We start from the raw sequence: 14426 nt of genomic DNA, 5'->3' as shown, positions 1-14426 counted from the left end.
AATTACATTTCCGTAGCCTAGTCCTGAATGTCTTCTTCAGTACTGTTTCTTTTTGCTGTGTGCAGCTTGCCAAAAGTTTTCATTTTTCCAAAAATTTCTAACACATATTACTGTTCAGAAAATTATTTTAATCCATGATGAAATTTATGCTTTGTATTTTAGATAGTGAATGATTGGTATTATGTGATTTGCAACCTGTAGCTATAAAATATTGTTATCGTTTCACAGGAAATGGCCACTGGAATAGAGAAAGAAAAAGAAGTGAATACCAGTACTCTTTTAACAAATTTCAGAGATCATCTTAATAGCAGTGACTCGTCGGTTCGTTGAGTTTTAAAAGAAATTTATGGGAGGAAATTTTTTACAGAACCAATTTCCGTTTTTTTTTGGACACTTATCGAACTGTGTTTGGAGACAACTTCCAGCATTCTTCAATTTCAAGAAATTCAGTTCTAGCTTCCATTGGTAAAAGCTTATGCTATGGAATTGAAATATGAATGTAGAAATATTTCGTACATCAAATTATTATTAGCTAAAGTTGTTTTCACATTTGGATAGAGTTTTATTTTTTGCAGAAAGAATGGCGATGGGATGCAGAATTCGCATTTTTTGTCCTGAAACAGTGTATAATAAGTCGTATACTGATGTTCATCATACAGTTTATAATGAATGTTGTAGTAACTGATTATCCTTCGGACGCTTTCCAAGGAGTTCCAATCCCGCAAGGTTAATATCTCAGCATTTTGTAGTGTTATTACGTTTATTTATTAAGGTTTGTTATATCATATTGTAACTTTTCATATTTATTATATTTTGATACATTGGCGGATCCGAAATGTTTTGGCGTCGGACTTTATCGAAAAATCATACAATAAATTATGGCAATAACAGAATATTTAGGTGTATTTCATATAATATTTAGATCTATTAGACATATTTAGACAGAATATTTAGATGCCAATAAGGTCTTTTGATGTAAAAGAAAACAATTTTTTGTGTTAATTTACAGTCTTTTCATTAAAAATCAGGATTGGGAAGGCATCACTGTGATTAATCTGACTGTATTAAATTGATAACATTAAATTGGTTTTAGGATTAAAATCGAATATGTTCTTGTAGAATGATTTTAGCCTCGAAATACTCATTAAAAATTTTACGATGTTTCTATATTTGGTAGCTACTAGATTACAGTAGTATGATCTTTTTTATTTTTTTTCGTGTCAGTTTAATTTGCCAAATATTACAGCGGAATTGTCCCAAGTTGATCGTTGGATTCAAATTGCTTTTGGTGGTCTAATAAGATGGGATGCGGTACATTTCCTGCATATTGCTCAGTACGGCTATACTTATGAGAGCAATCTTGCCTTTTTTCCTCTCTATCCGACTTTGATTTATTCTCTCACACTTATTTGGAGTTGGGCACTGCCCTTTATTCATTTTTCAACAGCTGTTATACTTACCGCTGTCATTGTCAACTTTGTAAGATTTTCGTACCTTCTGTATGTAAAAGTTAAAAAAAAAAAAAAAAATTGGGCGTAAAATAGTTAGATAAATAATGTAAAAGGAAACTTGTAGAATGTAGTGATGCTCATGTTTATAAAATTTTATAGATAGCTTTTGCGCTGTGTGGACAACTATTGTATGCGTTGCTACTCATACTCACTAAGTCGACGAAACGTGCTTTGCTCGCTTGCATTGTGTTTACTTTAAATCCGGCTAGCGTTTTCTTTTCTGCTGTTTATTCCGAAAGTGTGTATATGCTTTTAACTTTTTGTGGAATGTTCGTACTCTATGCGGATCCGTCTCTTTCGTTTGTACGGTACATTATAGCTGCTCTGTTTTTCTCATTTGCATTTGCAACTAGGTTAGTTTTTTATACTTCTCTTTTTTATTTTAACAAATTAGAAATGAAAAAGGATTGGTCAGTTGTTAAGGGGAAGTTTGGAAATTTTTTTTGGCTTCAGTTATATCATCAAATCATGTAATCACCTTCATATTAATGTGGCGTATTTTTCTAAAATACTCAGATTTAGAATCGCTTTCCCTATCCAGTATATCGAAAAGTAATTATTTCGGGATAACTATAATTTAGTTTTCGTAAATCATTCATTACTTAATGCCGTTTGTATCATGTAACTTCAGTGAGGCTTCACATTCTCGGTACTCTTTGAAAAATAAGCAAAGTAATGATGAACAACTATATGACTTCATCGTTTATTTGATGTTTTTTTTTTTTTTTTTTTTTTTTTTTTTCATTTGTGGAGTCGAATATGATTAGAAATATTAAGACTACTGAATTTTTTTCAGATCAAATGGCATTTTCAATTTCGGTTACATTATATTCCAGTTGACATTAGAAACAGTCTACTCGGTGACATTGCACAAATTCATCTGGGAACGCGATTGTGGTACTGTGTTGTTGAAGGTGTGAAATCATCAGACGTTTTGTTGTTGTGCAATATCCTCCTGTTGTTGTGCGTTATATATATATATATATATATATATATATATATATATATATACAAGGTTTCCACTTTCCAGCTTTATCATGGGTTCACTTTGAATTGGCTGGGAACTTAACAAGTTGCTTTTATGTCCAAAATGCTTATTATTTAGATAACAACACATACCACAATCGCGTTTACTGTAGTTTTCCACAGTCTCTTAATGTCGCACGTTTTTAGGAGTTATGTTTGAATATGAGTAAAAGTTTGCTTGCTAATTGAAGCTGACTGATATGGTAGAATTTCTTGCACATAAATAATATTTGTTGGCACAAAATGTCTTCACAAAATATTGTCATAGGATCTAAAAATATGTATATTATCAACATTTTGTTGTATTGAATAAAGCTAAAAAATAATTACGTTATCGTTTATCTTTGATTCTGTGTGTATAATAGCTCATGTGATATGAAGAATGCATATTGTTCAAGTCCGGCAATCAGATTTTTGTGTATTTTATTTTTTGGATTTTCCAGTTATTTCGATTCATCATGTTGATTACGATTTGCTGGGGTATATTTGGAAGTCAAGTGGTGTCTCATGGCTCAAGAATACATCACAGTTTCTGTTCTCGAAATACCACTCACAGTAGAGCGAAAGAAATGCCTGATATTGTATATCAGTATGCGCTGCAATCCAAACTAGTTCTTCCTCATGACTTGGAAAGCTTAATATGGTGTAGGTATGGTGTAGGTCTATATTGTTTTTGATAATATGTTGGATACTGTTTAAGTTTATTTGTATGTCTTAATAACGTCTAGAATTTCTTTAGAAGAAATTTTGGAAAACTTTATGATTTTGAAAAAGAAAGGAAAACATAACTGGTTATTCGTTGTAGGAAAGGACGAAATATATTATATCCAATTCCCTCATTTTATTATCATGTTCAAGAGAAATACTGGCAAGTTGAGCCCTTTGGCTACTGGCAGTTGAAAAAACTGCCGTGCTTCATAATGGCCGCTCCAGCGATTTTCATCGTTTTATATGGCTCTCTGTTCGAAATTAATCTTTTAAAAAGAATGCATGGGTACGTTGCATTGTACATTTTTTAGTAGCGCTTATTTCGATGAAGTAAATCTGAACTGTTTTCATCAAAACGAAAACTTTGTTTGAATCACCTAATTAACGAAGAATATATCAATGTTTCTACACTTTATTATTATTGACCCATCCTTAAATTCCTTCCTTACTCGGTCTAGGGCCGCATCGTAAAAATGTTGTAAAAATATCATATTATCATATTAATGGTTCGAAGCTGTGAAAATGTAGGTGGAAACTGTAAATTCTAACGTAAACCATTCTTTCATGATAGATCATTATTTGGAGTTATTCTTGGCACACTCCAGAATGCGAGCAGTATACTGCCGTTTCTAATTCATACGTTGGTGCTAACATTTCTGGCTTTGGTGTTGTACAACGTGGAAGTGTTCACCCGAATTCTGTTTTCGTCATCACCATTTATTTATTTAATCATAGCACAATACATGGACCGTCGAACTCCCCTAGTAACATTAGATGATGTACAGTATCCTACTTTCCTTCCTTTTTTCACCAATTTTTCAAGATCACACTGGATGCATGCCTTGCTATTATCTTACTTGCTGGGCTATTTCTATATTGGTACACTACTGCATGCTAACTGGCTTCCTTTTACCTGAGGGTGTATTATTTGTCATTTTGAAACGATGCTTGCACGGCATTTTCAAGCGTCCATTTCGTGTGAGATTTCCTGCCATTAGAATTACATAGCGGAGAGTTATTCTTTTTGCTTTGTACGTGTTTCTGATCTGTCAAATGAAGACCCCGTTTATATGTTACTATAGCGACCATCCTGTCAAATGAAGACCCCGTTTAAATGTTACTATAGCGTTACTATAGCGACCATCTTGATACATAAGTTATTCTCGGATCTGTTTTTCATATTTCCAGCTTCTTGTTGAATGCCTTTTTTTATGATCTCATTTTCTGTTGCCGTTTATTTCGGTATTGATCTCTTTTTGCTATTCGTCACTTTGTTACATATCTGTATGTACTCATTACTGTTGTTGTGATGGTCAAGTTAAATAAAAATATAAAAATGTTTTCCCTTCTACACAACTAATTTTCTAATGGAAATATGAAATAAAGTTTCATTTTCAGTTGAAGATGAAAATGATAATTCATCTACATATTTTTGTCACTCACAACTTGAAAGACTTCTGACCAGTCGACTTTAGTAATCGACTCCTAATTTATGCCGCGTTTATTATTATTTATTATGATATCATTGAGTACAACCCTTATCAGGTGGTTGGCGACACTCATCGAAATGTACAAGCAGAAGTAACTATCTCCTTGCTATGATGATGAATCTAGCACATCTCGGATTTGGGTGATACCAGCTCAGTGTAGCAGACTGATATACACCCTTATATATATCAGTATTTTCAAAATGTGAATAAGCGGCATAACCTCTCACACTCTCCGTCAATTTGGAATACTACATCCACAAAGTAATACAAATTCCCTTCACACTCCGTCCATTTCGATAAGATTATATAATTGGTAACAACATTCCAAACAGCAATATTTTAACTCTCAATGCATTTTTAAAAACATGTCAACAATACATCAAAGGAGATAGAGGAAGAAACAATAACTAGTCATCCAATAAAAAAGCGAACGTAAAGCAGCACATCTCAATGAGTTACTCAAAAAAGCTACCAAAGCTAGTTTTCTCTTAGTTTTCGGGTACTTCAAAGACTTCCTGTTCTTTTCCACCTTTACATATCATGTTTATAGCTTCCGGATTCATAATCTTTTGATCACTTAACAAAAAGAAAAAATTACTTCTACTTAGAAATGACCACGAACATCTTCCCACATTACCCAGATTTCAGTGGAAAGACAATGACGACCGATGAGCAACTTGACAGAGTGATGCAATCATAATTTAATTTGAATTTGGCAATGTTGGCTTTATGGTGGTTCCACGCCGTATCGTTCCCCAGCCAATCAAACGCCAGTGCTTTTCAATACGCCGTGAAAGTGCTATCTTTTCATTCACTTCAGTGCAAATTGGATCAGTCAAGGCGATTTTTGCTGCGTCACCTGAAAAAATTCCAAATCGAATTCAAAAACTGCTCGAGCACTATCAGAATGACACAGGTCAAGAGACAAACAAAACAGGAAAAAAGTAATCGTAACAACCTTTTACAGCAATTACACGACCACCTGTTGATAATGACCCAATATTAACCATCAGCACTTCGCCTCTACTGAGTTTTTGTACCTTTGCAGCTTTTTTGCCACCTTCGGTACGTACACCAAGCAACCTCCGCAATAGAAAATACGCGATTTCTATTTCTGTGAATATATCCGGTAACGTCCCCACAGCACCCAAAATGTGACCTACCAATCGGTCACCGCGGCACAATGTTGGATCAATTTTGGTTCCAACACCAATCAAACCTGAAAATACAGCTGATTAGAAACCTGTGCTATAAATCTGCATCTAGGAATTTTTCTATTTAAAATTTCAAAAATTTGTCTGATAAAACTTGAGTTTAAAAATGTCTCGGAAAGTATTATTGTAGATTTTTGGTATTATTACCATTTCCGAAAAAAAATTTCAAGAGAATAGTAGTAAAGCACGAGGAAACTTTCAATGTTCAGCGCTTTCAATCAGTCCCAAAAATTTTAACACTTTGATGGGAACATACCACCAGGTACAGCATACTGCAACTGATTCTGTTCAGCAAATAATGAAACGATACGTGAAAATATAGGCCGACATTGCACCTTCCCATCAGTTGATTTTGAAACAATACCTGGCCTTACCTCAATTTCTTGTCCGATACGAAGGATACCTGAAAACAAGTTATTAAAACTGATTTATTTGTATTCAAAACAACTTAACACTATGCAAGCTTAGTAGCAATGCTGTATGCATTATTACAAGCATTATTACAAGCAAATTCGATCACCTAAATTTTGGCAAAACACTATTAAGAACTGCATAAAGCACAAAGTTTTGAAATTTGAAATTATCGTACTTTCGCATATTAAGCAACGTTTCAAAGAAGCAAATCACTAACTGCAGTAAATTTCTCACATCCAATTTTGAGCTTTGATTGAGGTATAAAAATAAATCAATGTAAGAAATAAAACACCTCGTAAAATTGATCCACCAGCTACACCACCTTTCAGATTTTCAACTTCTGAACCCGGTTTATTCACATCAAAAGAACGAATAACAATCAATCGAGCAGCAGATGAGAAATCTCGCAGAGGTACAGGCACTTTTTTGCAAATATACTCACAAACAACCTTAACATCATAAAGAAATTCGCAGTAATTCACCCCTTTAAAAAGGAATTACAGAAGTTCAAACAACAATGGGGAAAAAATTATGAAGTGAAATACATACGTCAACATTATACTTTAGTTGAGCTGATATTGGAATAATTGGTGCACCGTCCGCTACAGTACCCTGCACAAAACTGCGTATATGCTCATACTGTTCTCTTGCCTGACTTTCCTTTAAAAAAAAGTAAAGTTCTAGGAAAATAATGAACAGAAAGTGGACTTTAATTTCAGGAATTTTTTCCCAAGGAAACAACACGCACCTTAATAATATCTATTTTATTTTGTAAAATTAACAAATGATTAAGCTGCATAATTTCCACCGCAGCCAAATGTTCCGAAGTTTGAGGCTGTGGACAAGACTCGTTTCCTGCAATTAAAAGTAGGGCAGCATCCATAACAGCTGCTCCATTCAACATAGTTGCCATAAGAATATCATGACCAGGACAATCAACGAATGACACATGCCGAACGCACTTAAATTCACCGCCACAACCGGGTCTTTCACATGGAAATAAATCAGGAGTGCTTGAACCTGCTGACCTGAAATTATACAAAAAATTTAGAATGAAATAACGACTAATTCTTCATTCGAATTATGCACAGATGTCGTTATGGTCACTGAAGATAGCCAGTACGAAGTTTTTCAGTTTTGTTAATCATGTCGATGGCTGCATAATTAAGTATATACTAAAATATTTAGATAGTTGCACTTTTAACTAAATTGCAATGAAATGCAAGGCAAATCACTCCCTGATTCTTTATCTCTATATATACTGACACGAAATTTTGAGACAAAAATTATCAATGAAAAAAATACACACAAATATAAATTAGATACATCCTAATCAAATAAAACACCTGTAACAGTTTGGCCTCGGGCAAGATTCATTTGTGCAACGATAAATCTTTGCATTAGCATATCCTAATTTGATAGTAATATTTCGTTCCAGCTCGTTTTTGAATTTAACTGTATGCACACCAGAAATCGCTTTTACTAAAGTAGATTTACCATGCGCCACATGTCCTATCGTCCCAATGTTGATTGTTGCTTGTCGACTAATCACCTGAAAATAGAAAAAGTTTTCTTCCGCAAATCACTAACAGATATATCTTCAAAAGATCGAAAAACACCAATGGTAAAGCTACTTCTTCTGTCAGTGGTGTGAGCATTTCTGGATCCAATTTGCTCAAATCCTGCTCAGCCAACCATTCTTTCTGTTCAACACGATTTTTAGATTCCTTATCTCCACCTTCGTCTGAAAAATTTATGTGATAGTTAATTTGGAAGAATGAAATTAAGAGTATTTTGAATGATAGAAACAAACCTGTTTGATTGTCCATACTTGAAACAAATCCAAACTTTCTGCAATGCCCAGGTAAAAGGTTCAGGATTTAGTTTCGATAACTTGTTTATTATTGTTAAACAATGACAAATCTGAAAACAACATCGCCTGTCATTTCTTGCTAGGATTGAGTCTCTGCCTATAGATGCTTCCAGAACTATATTCCTGTCTCCATTTCACAATTCAGTTTTCCTTTATCTATCTTTAACCTTCTTTATACTTAAAAGTGAAGTAATTTAGACTTTACATATTGGAAACTTTATAATTCATAGACTTTACGAATTACAGATGGAATCTCATAAATGAACTTTTATAGTATGATGTTAACCCGAAGATCAGAGAAGACGAAGATGTAAATTCATAAGTACGATGAAATAAACAAATGCTTGAACGCTAAAGTGAAAGTAGCATTTAAGCTGAGAGAGACTTCTTTCATCATAGCAAATGGAATTGTTCATTAGAAAAAGTGAGTTCCTCATCTCAATGACTAGTAACAGTAAACAATAAACGAAATGTCTGCTCACCCCACCCCAAGCAACCCATACACACCAGCACGTTCCCGAGCACGTTCCCGAGCATGTTCCCGAGCATCCAATGCTCACGGGAGACTTTACTCTTGCAAGAGAGCTGCATCACGCTGCAACGAATTACTCTTTTAACAGCACAATATGAGATGGTGATGGAGACGCATAGATTTATCTATTGTGGGCGGGAAATGAGTGGACGTGCCATGCTGGCTTCAGTGTTTGGTGGGATGCGTGAGTTGCGTGGGGTTGTGTAACACGAGGCTTATTACGTGACACGGTACGGAGGTGTCTTTTTTGTCAGAATAGGACCTTGTTGATCATAAACTTTTAATTCCACAATTAATATGCCGTACAGTATCTGCACCAGTAAGAGTTAACGATGAGATGGTATAATTGTGAAGCGAATGCTTCATCAGGTAATGCAATAAATATCATTTTTGATGATTTATTTTAAAGGATAAGTAATTCATCAGTGTGATGAAAGAACTATTCAGAAACTGACAAGAAGCCTTCTCGAACAAATAATGGTGTAAGATGAGTGATTATAAAGGGAAGGTTATGTTATGGCGTTCATTGTAAACGCTTTGGAATCGTTTTTTTTTTTTACGAAAGTTTTGGTGCTAAATCACCTGTTATCTAAATTGTCCAATTTTTTTTCTCGATTTGGTTGACAGTACAAAGTTTTTGCATTCATACATGAGTGATCTGAAATGGTTAGATCATAATACGTTTTGAGTGATGACATTATTATTATTCAACTTCAAAAGACTAATGTCATGGCCGTTTGCTATTCGAAGCCTCTAATATTTGTTTACCTTATTATTTCCTCTTTTCTGAATGCACTAACATTATTTTTCGTGAAGCTTTATAATACACTTATTGATCGATTTTCTTTTTCAGTTGGCAGAAGTCTAAATGAATTAGTGTGGAGCTTGTGGCTGTTTTTCTCTTCCATTCTTTAGCAGTCATAAGAGGCAGTGGTTTGTGGTAACGCTACCACTTTTTGTCTTTTTTTGCAAGGGTAATTAATTATCTTGCTTCATCTTGTGGTCACCGAATCACCGATACAATTGGATTACGTTTTCAGTGAAAGAATATGAGTCGTGAGCTACTTCATCCTGATGAGGACAGATTTTTCACTTTCGCCTTGAAACTTGTTAATAAAGCAGGAACAGTAAGTTTTTGATGTTGTTAAAGAAATGTTGCAGTGGATATATATATATATATATATATATATATATATCCATTTCAATTTTTGCAGCTTGTACGAGCTGCATTTGAACAGCCTTGTTCAGAAGTACATACGAAATTGTCAGACACCGATTTGGTAACAGAAACAGATCAAGCGGTTGAGAAAATGTTGATCGAGAATCTTTCGAAAGAATTCCCTGACCATAAGTTAGTTCTTATTAGTCTTCTAATATTTTTCTGAATGTTACTAAAGTGCAGAAGAATATCTCGTTTTGTATAAGCAGAAAAATTAATATTTTAGTGCTATGACGAATTCCAGATATCTCTTACAACAATCAGCGAAATTCATGATTAACGTTAAAGTAACTATATAAAGTTTATTGTTCACAGGTTTATTGGTGAAGAATCTGTGGCAGGTGGTGCAAAAATTGATTACACTGATGCTCCTACCTGGATTATTGACCCAATTGATGGCACCACGAACTTCGTCCATAGGTAATATACATTGTCGAAATTCTAATGAGCTGATTTTCAATTTCGCATTTGATTAAACATATCTTTTGCTACATTTTGAAGTTTCTCTATTTTAAAAGTCTAGTGGAGTAATGACTTTCAATAACATTCAATTTCAGAATTCCAATTATCGCTATATGTGTAGGACTGGCTATCAAGAAGCAGTTACGCGCCGGAATTGTTTATAATCCAATTACTAAAGAGCTTTATACAGCACAATCAGGACGAGGAGCTTTTCGAAATGGGTTTCCAATTCATGTTTCTGCTACCAAAGGTAATATTACTTGACTTTACAGTAGAAAGTTTTTTGCTAAGTTCTGCTAGCAGGCTGAGTTTTTGAAAAAGTGGATATGATGTTGATCTGTCTTTTTGGTTATAAATTGCGATATCCACAGAAATAAGTCGATGCCTACTTGGTCAGTCTCATGGGATTCATAATTTGGTTGAATTCGGCGAAAAGTGGTTAAAAATAACATTAGATAATCATGGCCGGCAATGTCTTGCAGGCATACGAGGGTAACTTTCACATTTTATCTTTTTGTTCATTTTTGAATAAAACACATTAAAATTTCTTCTTTTTTTTTCATGTTTTACTCCAGTGTAAAATTTTCTGAATATAGTTGCAAGAAACTATGCTGTAAATTTTCGAGAAAAATAATTTTCATAGATAATTTCTATATCTGGAAAGCAGATGACAGTATTGTTTTCTGTATTATTTTGTTTAGGCCAGTCTTTTTGTTTCTTTTGTGAGAGTCATAATACTTAACCGTCATATAAGAAAACTTGTTTGTTCATCATTCTATCTGTAATAATGATTTAGGTTTTGCAGCCGTTGTTTTGGCCTTAATACAGGATTTAAAAAATAACATGACTCGTTGTCTTTTGAAATATTATCCTGATTTAGACATCGTTCATTTGGTTCTGCAGCTATGAATATGATTTATGTGGCTCAAGGTGGACTGGATGCATATGTTGAATATGGTCTCCATGCATGGGATGTTGCTGCCGCTGGAATTATTGTTAAAGAAGCAGGTGGTGTATTACTAGATCCAACAGGTAAATGTTCTTTTCTTTTTTAATTATCAGTCTTCTCAGAATTGAGCTTACTTATGATGTTGGCAGACTCGAAATAGCTTGATGATTTTACAGATATTTCCTATTTTTTTTCAAGATTCTAACAAATAGATTCTGATATTGTGAAAAATTTGGTATTTTCTTTAACATTATCACTGTTGAATAACTAATCATGTAACTTGATTTCTATTTGATTTGTTAAATAATTAAAGCAATCAAATATTATAGGAGCCGAATTTGACATTATGGGTCGTCGAGTTCTCTGTACGTCAACTCCTGAACTGGCTAGAGCAATAAAATCAACTCTCACTCATGTTGAATATGACAAAGAAGGATGAATTCATTTTATCATCTTTTTTTATGCATCTGATTTTGCCAATATTACCACTGCAAATAATTCTATGTAGAAATGATTTGTCATAAGTATGTAATCGTCCAATGATCATTAGAAGGAATTGATCGAAAATTTTAACTAGAAATATTTTACTGTATTATGTTTATGTTCAGTTGCTCAGAAGTGTCATAGTACTTGCAACTATGTTAATCCATCAAATAAAGTAGTAAACAGTGTAATTAGTCCTTATATTTTGAAATATTATCCTCTTTGGTGATGACACCATCTTTATTTTCCTTAGCTAAAACGTGCAAAGAAAAAGAACAATTCTCACACATTTCATGGATTAGCTTATATTTTCGAAGAAGAAAGGCGAAGAAAATTTAAGGGGCGCTATGTGTTTCATGAGGGCGGAGTTAGCTTTTAGGAAAATCATTGTATACCATGCAGGATGAAAGTGCTGTTTAGGAGAAACCATCTAAACGTGTTTCATCATTTCGGTATTTTATAAGATAATAAACTCCTGGATAGTGATGAGTGACACGCATCCTGTTGAGGTTCGTCGTATTTATTTTCCTTGAGCATTAAGATATCTCATTTTCTGTTTTCTTAAATAAACCTATTAATGCTAAAGATTTAATTCTGGTGCATGTTTCTGGATTATTTCCTATTTTTTCGTTGGTAAAGGAATTTAGTGATTTATTAATTTTAGAATTCTGCTTCTCACTTAGTGCCTCTCAGTCAGGAAGTCCAGACTATTAGCAAAGAGGTTGGTTTATTCAACAGTACTTTGCTTGTTGTTAGTAATCCTCTATTATTTTGTTCTAATTTCCAACATTTTGAGGAAATTTACTGGGAATTTTTTTAAAGAGCAAATGCATTTTCAGGGTGAGCTGTTATAGTCAGCCGCTTAATGTAACTTGCCTAATTTTATCCCTTTTTTTAGTTTTCGCAGATAGGTGATCATAAATTATAAAACATGATCTGATTCATTGTAGTATTCCTTATTATCTAATAAAGTGCATAAATATTTTTTAGGCTTTGGATAATATAATTGGTAACAGCCCATATTGGCATGTTACAACAAATCAGTGGAGTCAGCAAGCTGTAGAAACAATTACCACTAATCTAGTAAAGCTCAATAAGCCCTATAAATACATTGGTGAATACTTCCACCATTTAACTGCTATCGATTTTCTCTTTTAAATTTCTTCACAGCCATCTTAACCAGTTGATTTCTAGGATGACGAGGCTTTTGGGAAATTTTTGATCCTGTTTATTGCATGTATATTTTTGTTTATTATTAATATTATTATTATTATTAATGCAACTTATTTGTAATGTACCGATGGTATATAATGCAGGTTGAGATGAAAAGAAATTTTTTGAAATTTCGCTCCAGCATATAAATTTGCTCGTTTTTTAAATTTTATTTCAGTAACCTGTGTGATCATGCAGACAAATACCGGTGCAGGTCTCAGCGTGTCGAGCACTTGCTATTGGGACAAGGCAACAGATCGTAAACAATTGTTTTCGTTTTTTTTTTTTTTTCTCTAAATCAGTTTTTTGCATCGCAAGAACTATTCATGGTGAAATATGGAATGTTCATAATCATATTCACAATTTTCATAATGTTATCATATCATTATGGTAGGTTCATTTTTTGTTGCTTAAAGCTGTTTACAGTTTTGCTTTCAGTGTCATTTACAGTTCGATGGGAAAACAAAGCAGTCGTGACAATTGTTAACGTTTTTGCTGTCGCCATATGATCTGAGCGAACATACCATATCCCAAATATCATTATCATCAGCGTTTATGTAAAATACGTATCATTTATAGCTTTTAAGTTAGCCATAAAGCTTTGAGCATCGTATTCTTAAATTTTCTTAAATTCTGAACAAATTTTGTATTTTACGGATATTTTGTGGCAAAGCGAACTTCTCCTTTTCCTTCCTTTGCTGCTTTACCTTTTCCTTTCCGTTGTCTTGACAATTTATTGTATTTCCACCACCTTGTTAGGATTAGATTAGATGCACTGTCGATTCGCTTTATCTCTTGCACTTAAGTTTTGGCTTCTCACATATCTTGATTTTTTATTTCACGTTCCATTTTAAAGTGAATATTTCAGGAAACAGGAATAATTCAAAGTTTTCAAATGTACTACCTTCTCTTACTTTGTATAATATGAGGAACAATATTTTACCTTATGCCAGATGTGGAAATTTGGCTGCACTTTTTGTCAATGGACATGAAAAAAAAAAAAAAAACAGCAATAAAAAAATTGCGGAAAAGCCGTTTTAAAAATGTCATGTAGAGATAAACAGAGGTAATTTGTAATCAATTATTAGATTTTTTTATCACAGTTGGTGTATCATCGTAGTAAAGAAATTCTTTGCAGAACAGTAAAACTAAATTTTATATATTTTACGAGGTAGTTGAAGGAAAGACTTTATGTGGTTCATTTTTTATTTGGAATTTAAATGTCTCAGAAGTTGTTATCTGTTCATGTATGTGATCTATTCATTTTGATTAATTCTGCAGTGTTTGCAGCTCCTTGTTTAATTGGCAGTTTTAAAAATACTTTTCATCAGCT

At 33.5% G+C, this 14426-nt stretch overlaps 4 protein-coding genes across 6 annotated transcripts; 3 read left to right on the top strand and 1 right to left on the bottom strand.

Annotated features, from left to right (window-relative positions):
- Nucleotides 1-231: 231 nt before the first annotated feature.
- Bma-pigv-1 (Uncharacterized protein) lies at nt 232-4162 on the top strand (the record flags this gene model as incomplete). Of its 2 annotated transcripts, XM_043080440.1 has the most annotated exons (8): nt 232-321; nt 576-726; nt 1247-1479; nt 1611-1864; nt 2308-2425; nt 2981-3186; nt 3343-3531; nt 3817-4162. In XM_043080440.1, 8 exons carry the CDS (start codon nt 232-234, stop codon nt 4160-4162), a joined length of 1587 nt encoding a protein of 528 aa, XP_042936374.1. The 2 variants fall into 2 exon arrangements, with proteins under 2 accessions (XP_042936374.1, XP_042936375.1); XM_043080441.1 differs by lacking the exons at nt 232-321; nt 576-726; nt 1247-1479; nt 1611-1864; nt 2308-2425 and having other exon boundaries at nt 2996-3186.
- Nucleotides 4163-5436: 1274 nt separating this feature from the next.
- Nucleotides 5437-8192, bottom strand: Bma-eif-2gamma (Uncharacterized protein; the record flags this gene model as incomplete). 2 transcript variants are annotated; one of them, XM_001901211.1, is made up of 9 exons in its annotated part: nt 5437-5594; nt 5694-5954; nt 6206-6352; nt 6656-6812; nt 6913-7023; nt 7112-7391; nt 7710-7915; nt 7998-8107; nt 8177-8192. In XM_001901211.1, 9 exons carry the CDS (start codon nt 8190-8192, stop codon nt 5437-5439), a joined length of 1446 nt encoding a protein of 481 aa, XP_001901246.1. The 2 variants fall into 2 exon arrangements, with proteins under 2 accessions (XP_001901246.1, XP_042936373.1); XM_043080439.1 differs by lacking the exons at nt 7710-7915; nt 7998-8107; nt 8177-8192 and having other exon boundaries at nt 7112-7276.
- Nucleotides 8193-9817: 1625 nt separating this feature from the next.
- On the top strand, nt 9818-11837 carry Bma-ttx-7 (Uncharacterized protein; the record flags this gene model as incomplete). The annotated part of the gene is made up of 7 exons (XM_001901210.2): nt 9818-9895; nt 9983-10119; nt 10303-10407; nt 10545-10699; nt 10821-10941; nt 11330-11481; nt 11728-11837. The coding sequence occupies 7 exons, from the start codon at nt 9818-9820 to the stop codon at nt 11835-11837; spliced, it is 858 nt and encodes a 285-aa protein (XP_001901245.1).
- A 529-nt stretch (nt 11838-12366) lies between these two features.
- Nucleotides 12367-13602, top strand: Bma-dylt-1 (Uncharacterized protein; the record flags this gene model as incomplete). Its single annotated transcript, XM_001901208.2, has 5 exons — nt 12367-12390; nt 12546-12602; nt 12872-12995; nt 13272-13352; nt 13532-13602. 5 exons carry the CDS (start codon nt 12367-12369, stop codon nt 13600-13602), a joined length of 357 nt encoding a protein of 118 aa, XP_001901243.1.
- Between the last annotated feature and the right edge of the window lie 824 nt (nt 13603-14426).

Source organism: Brugia malayi (genome assembly GCF_000002995.4).
Source record: "Brugia malayi strain FR3 genome assembly, contig: Bm_v4_Chr3_scaffold_001, whole genome shotgun sequence".
Lineage (NCBI taxonomy): Eukaryota > Metazoa > Nematoda > Chromadorea > Rhabditida > Onchocercidae > Brugia > Brugia malayi.
Note: the sequence above shows the minus strand (reverse complement) of the source record. Positions and strands in the feature narration are given on the sequence as shown.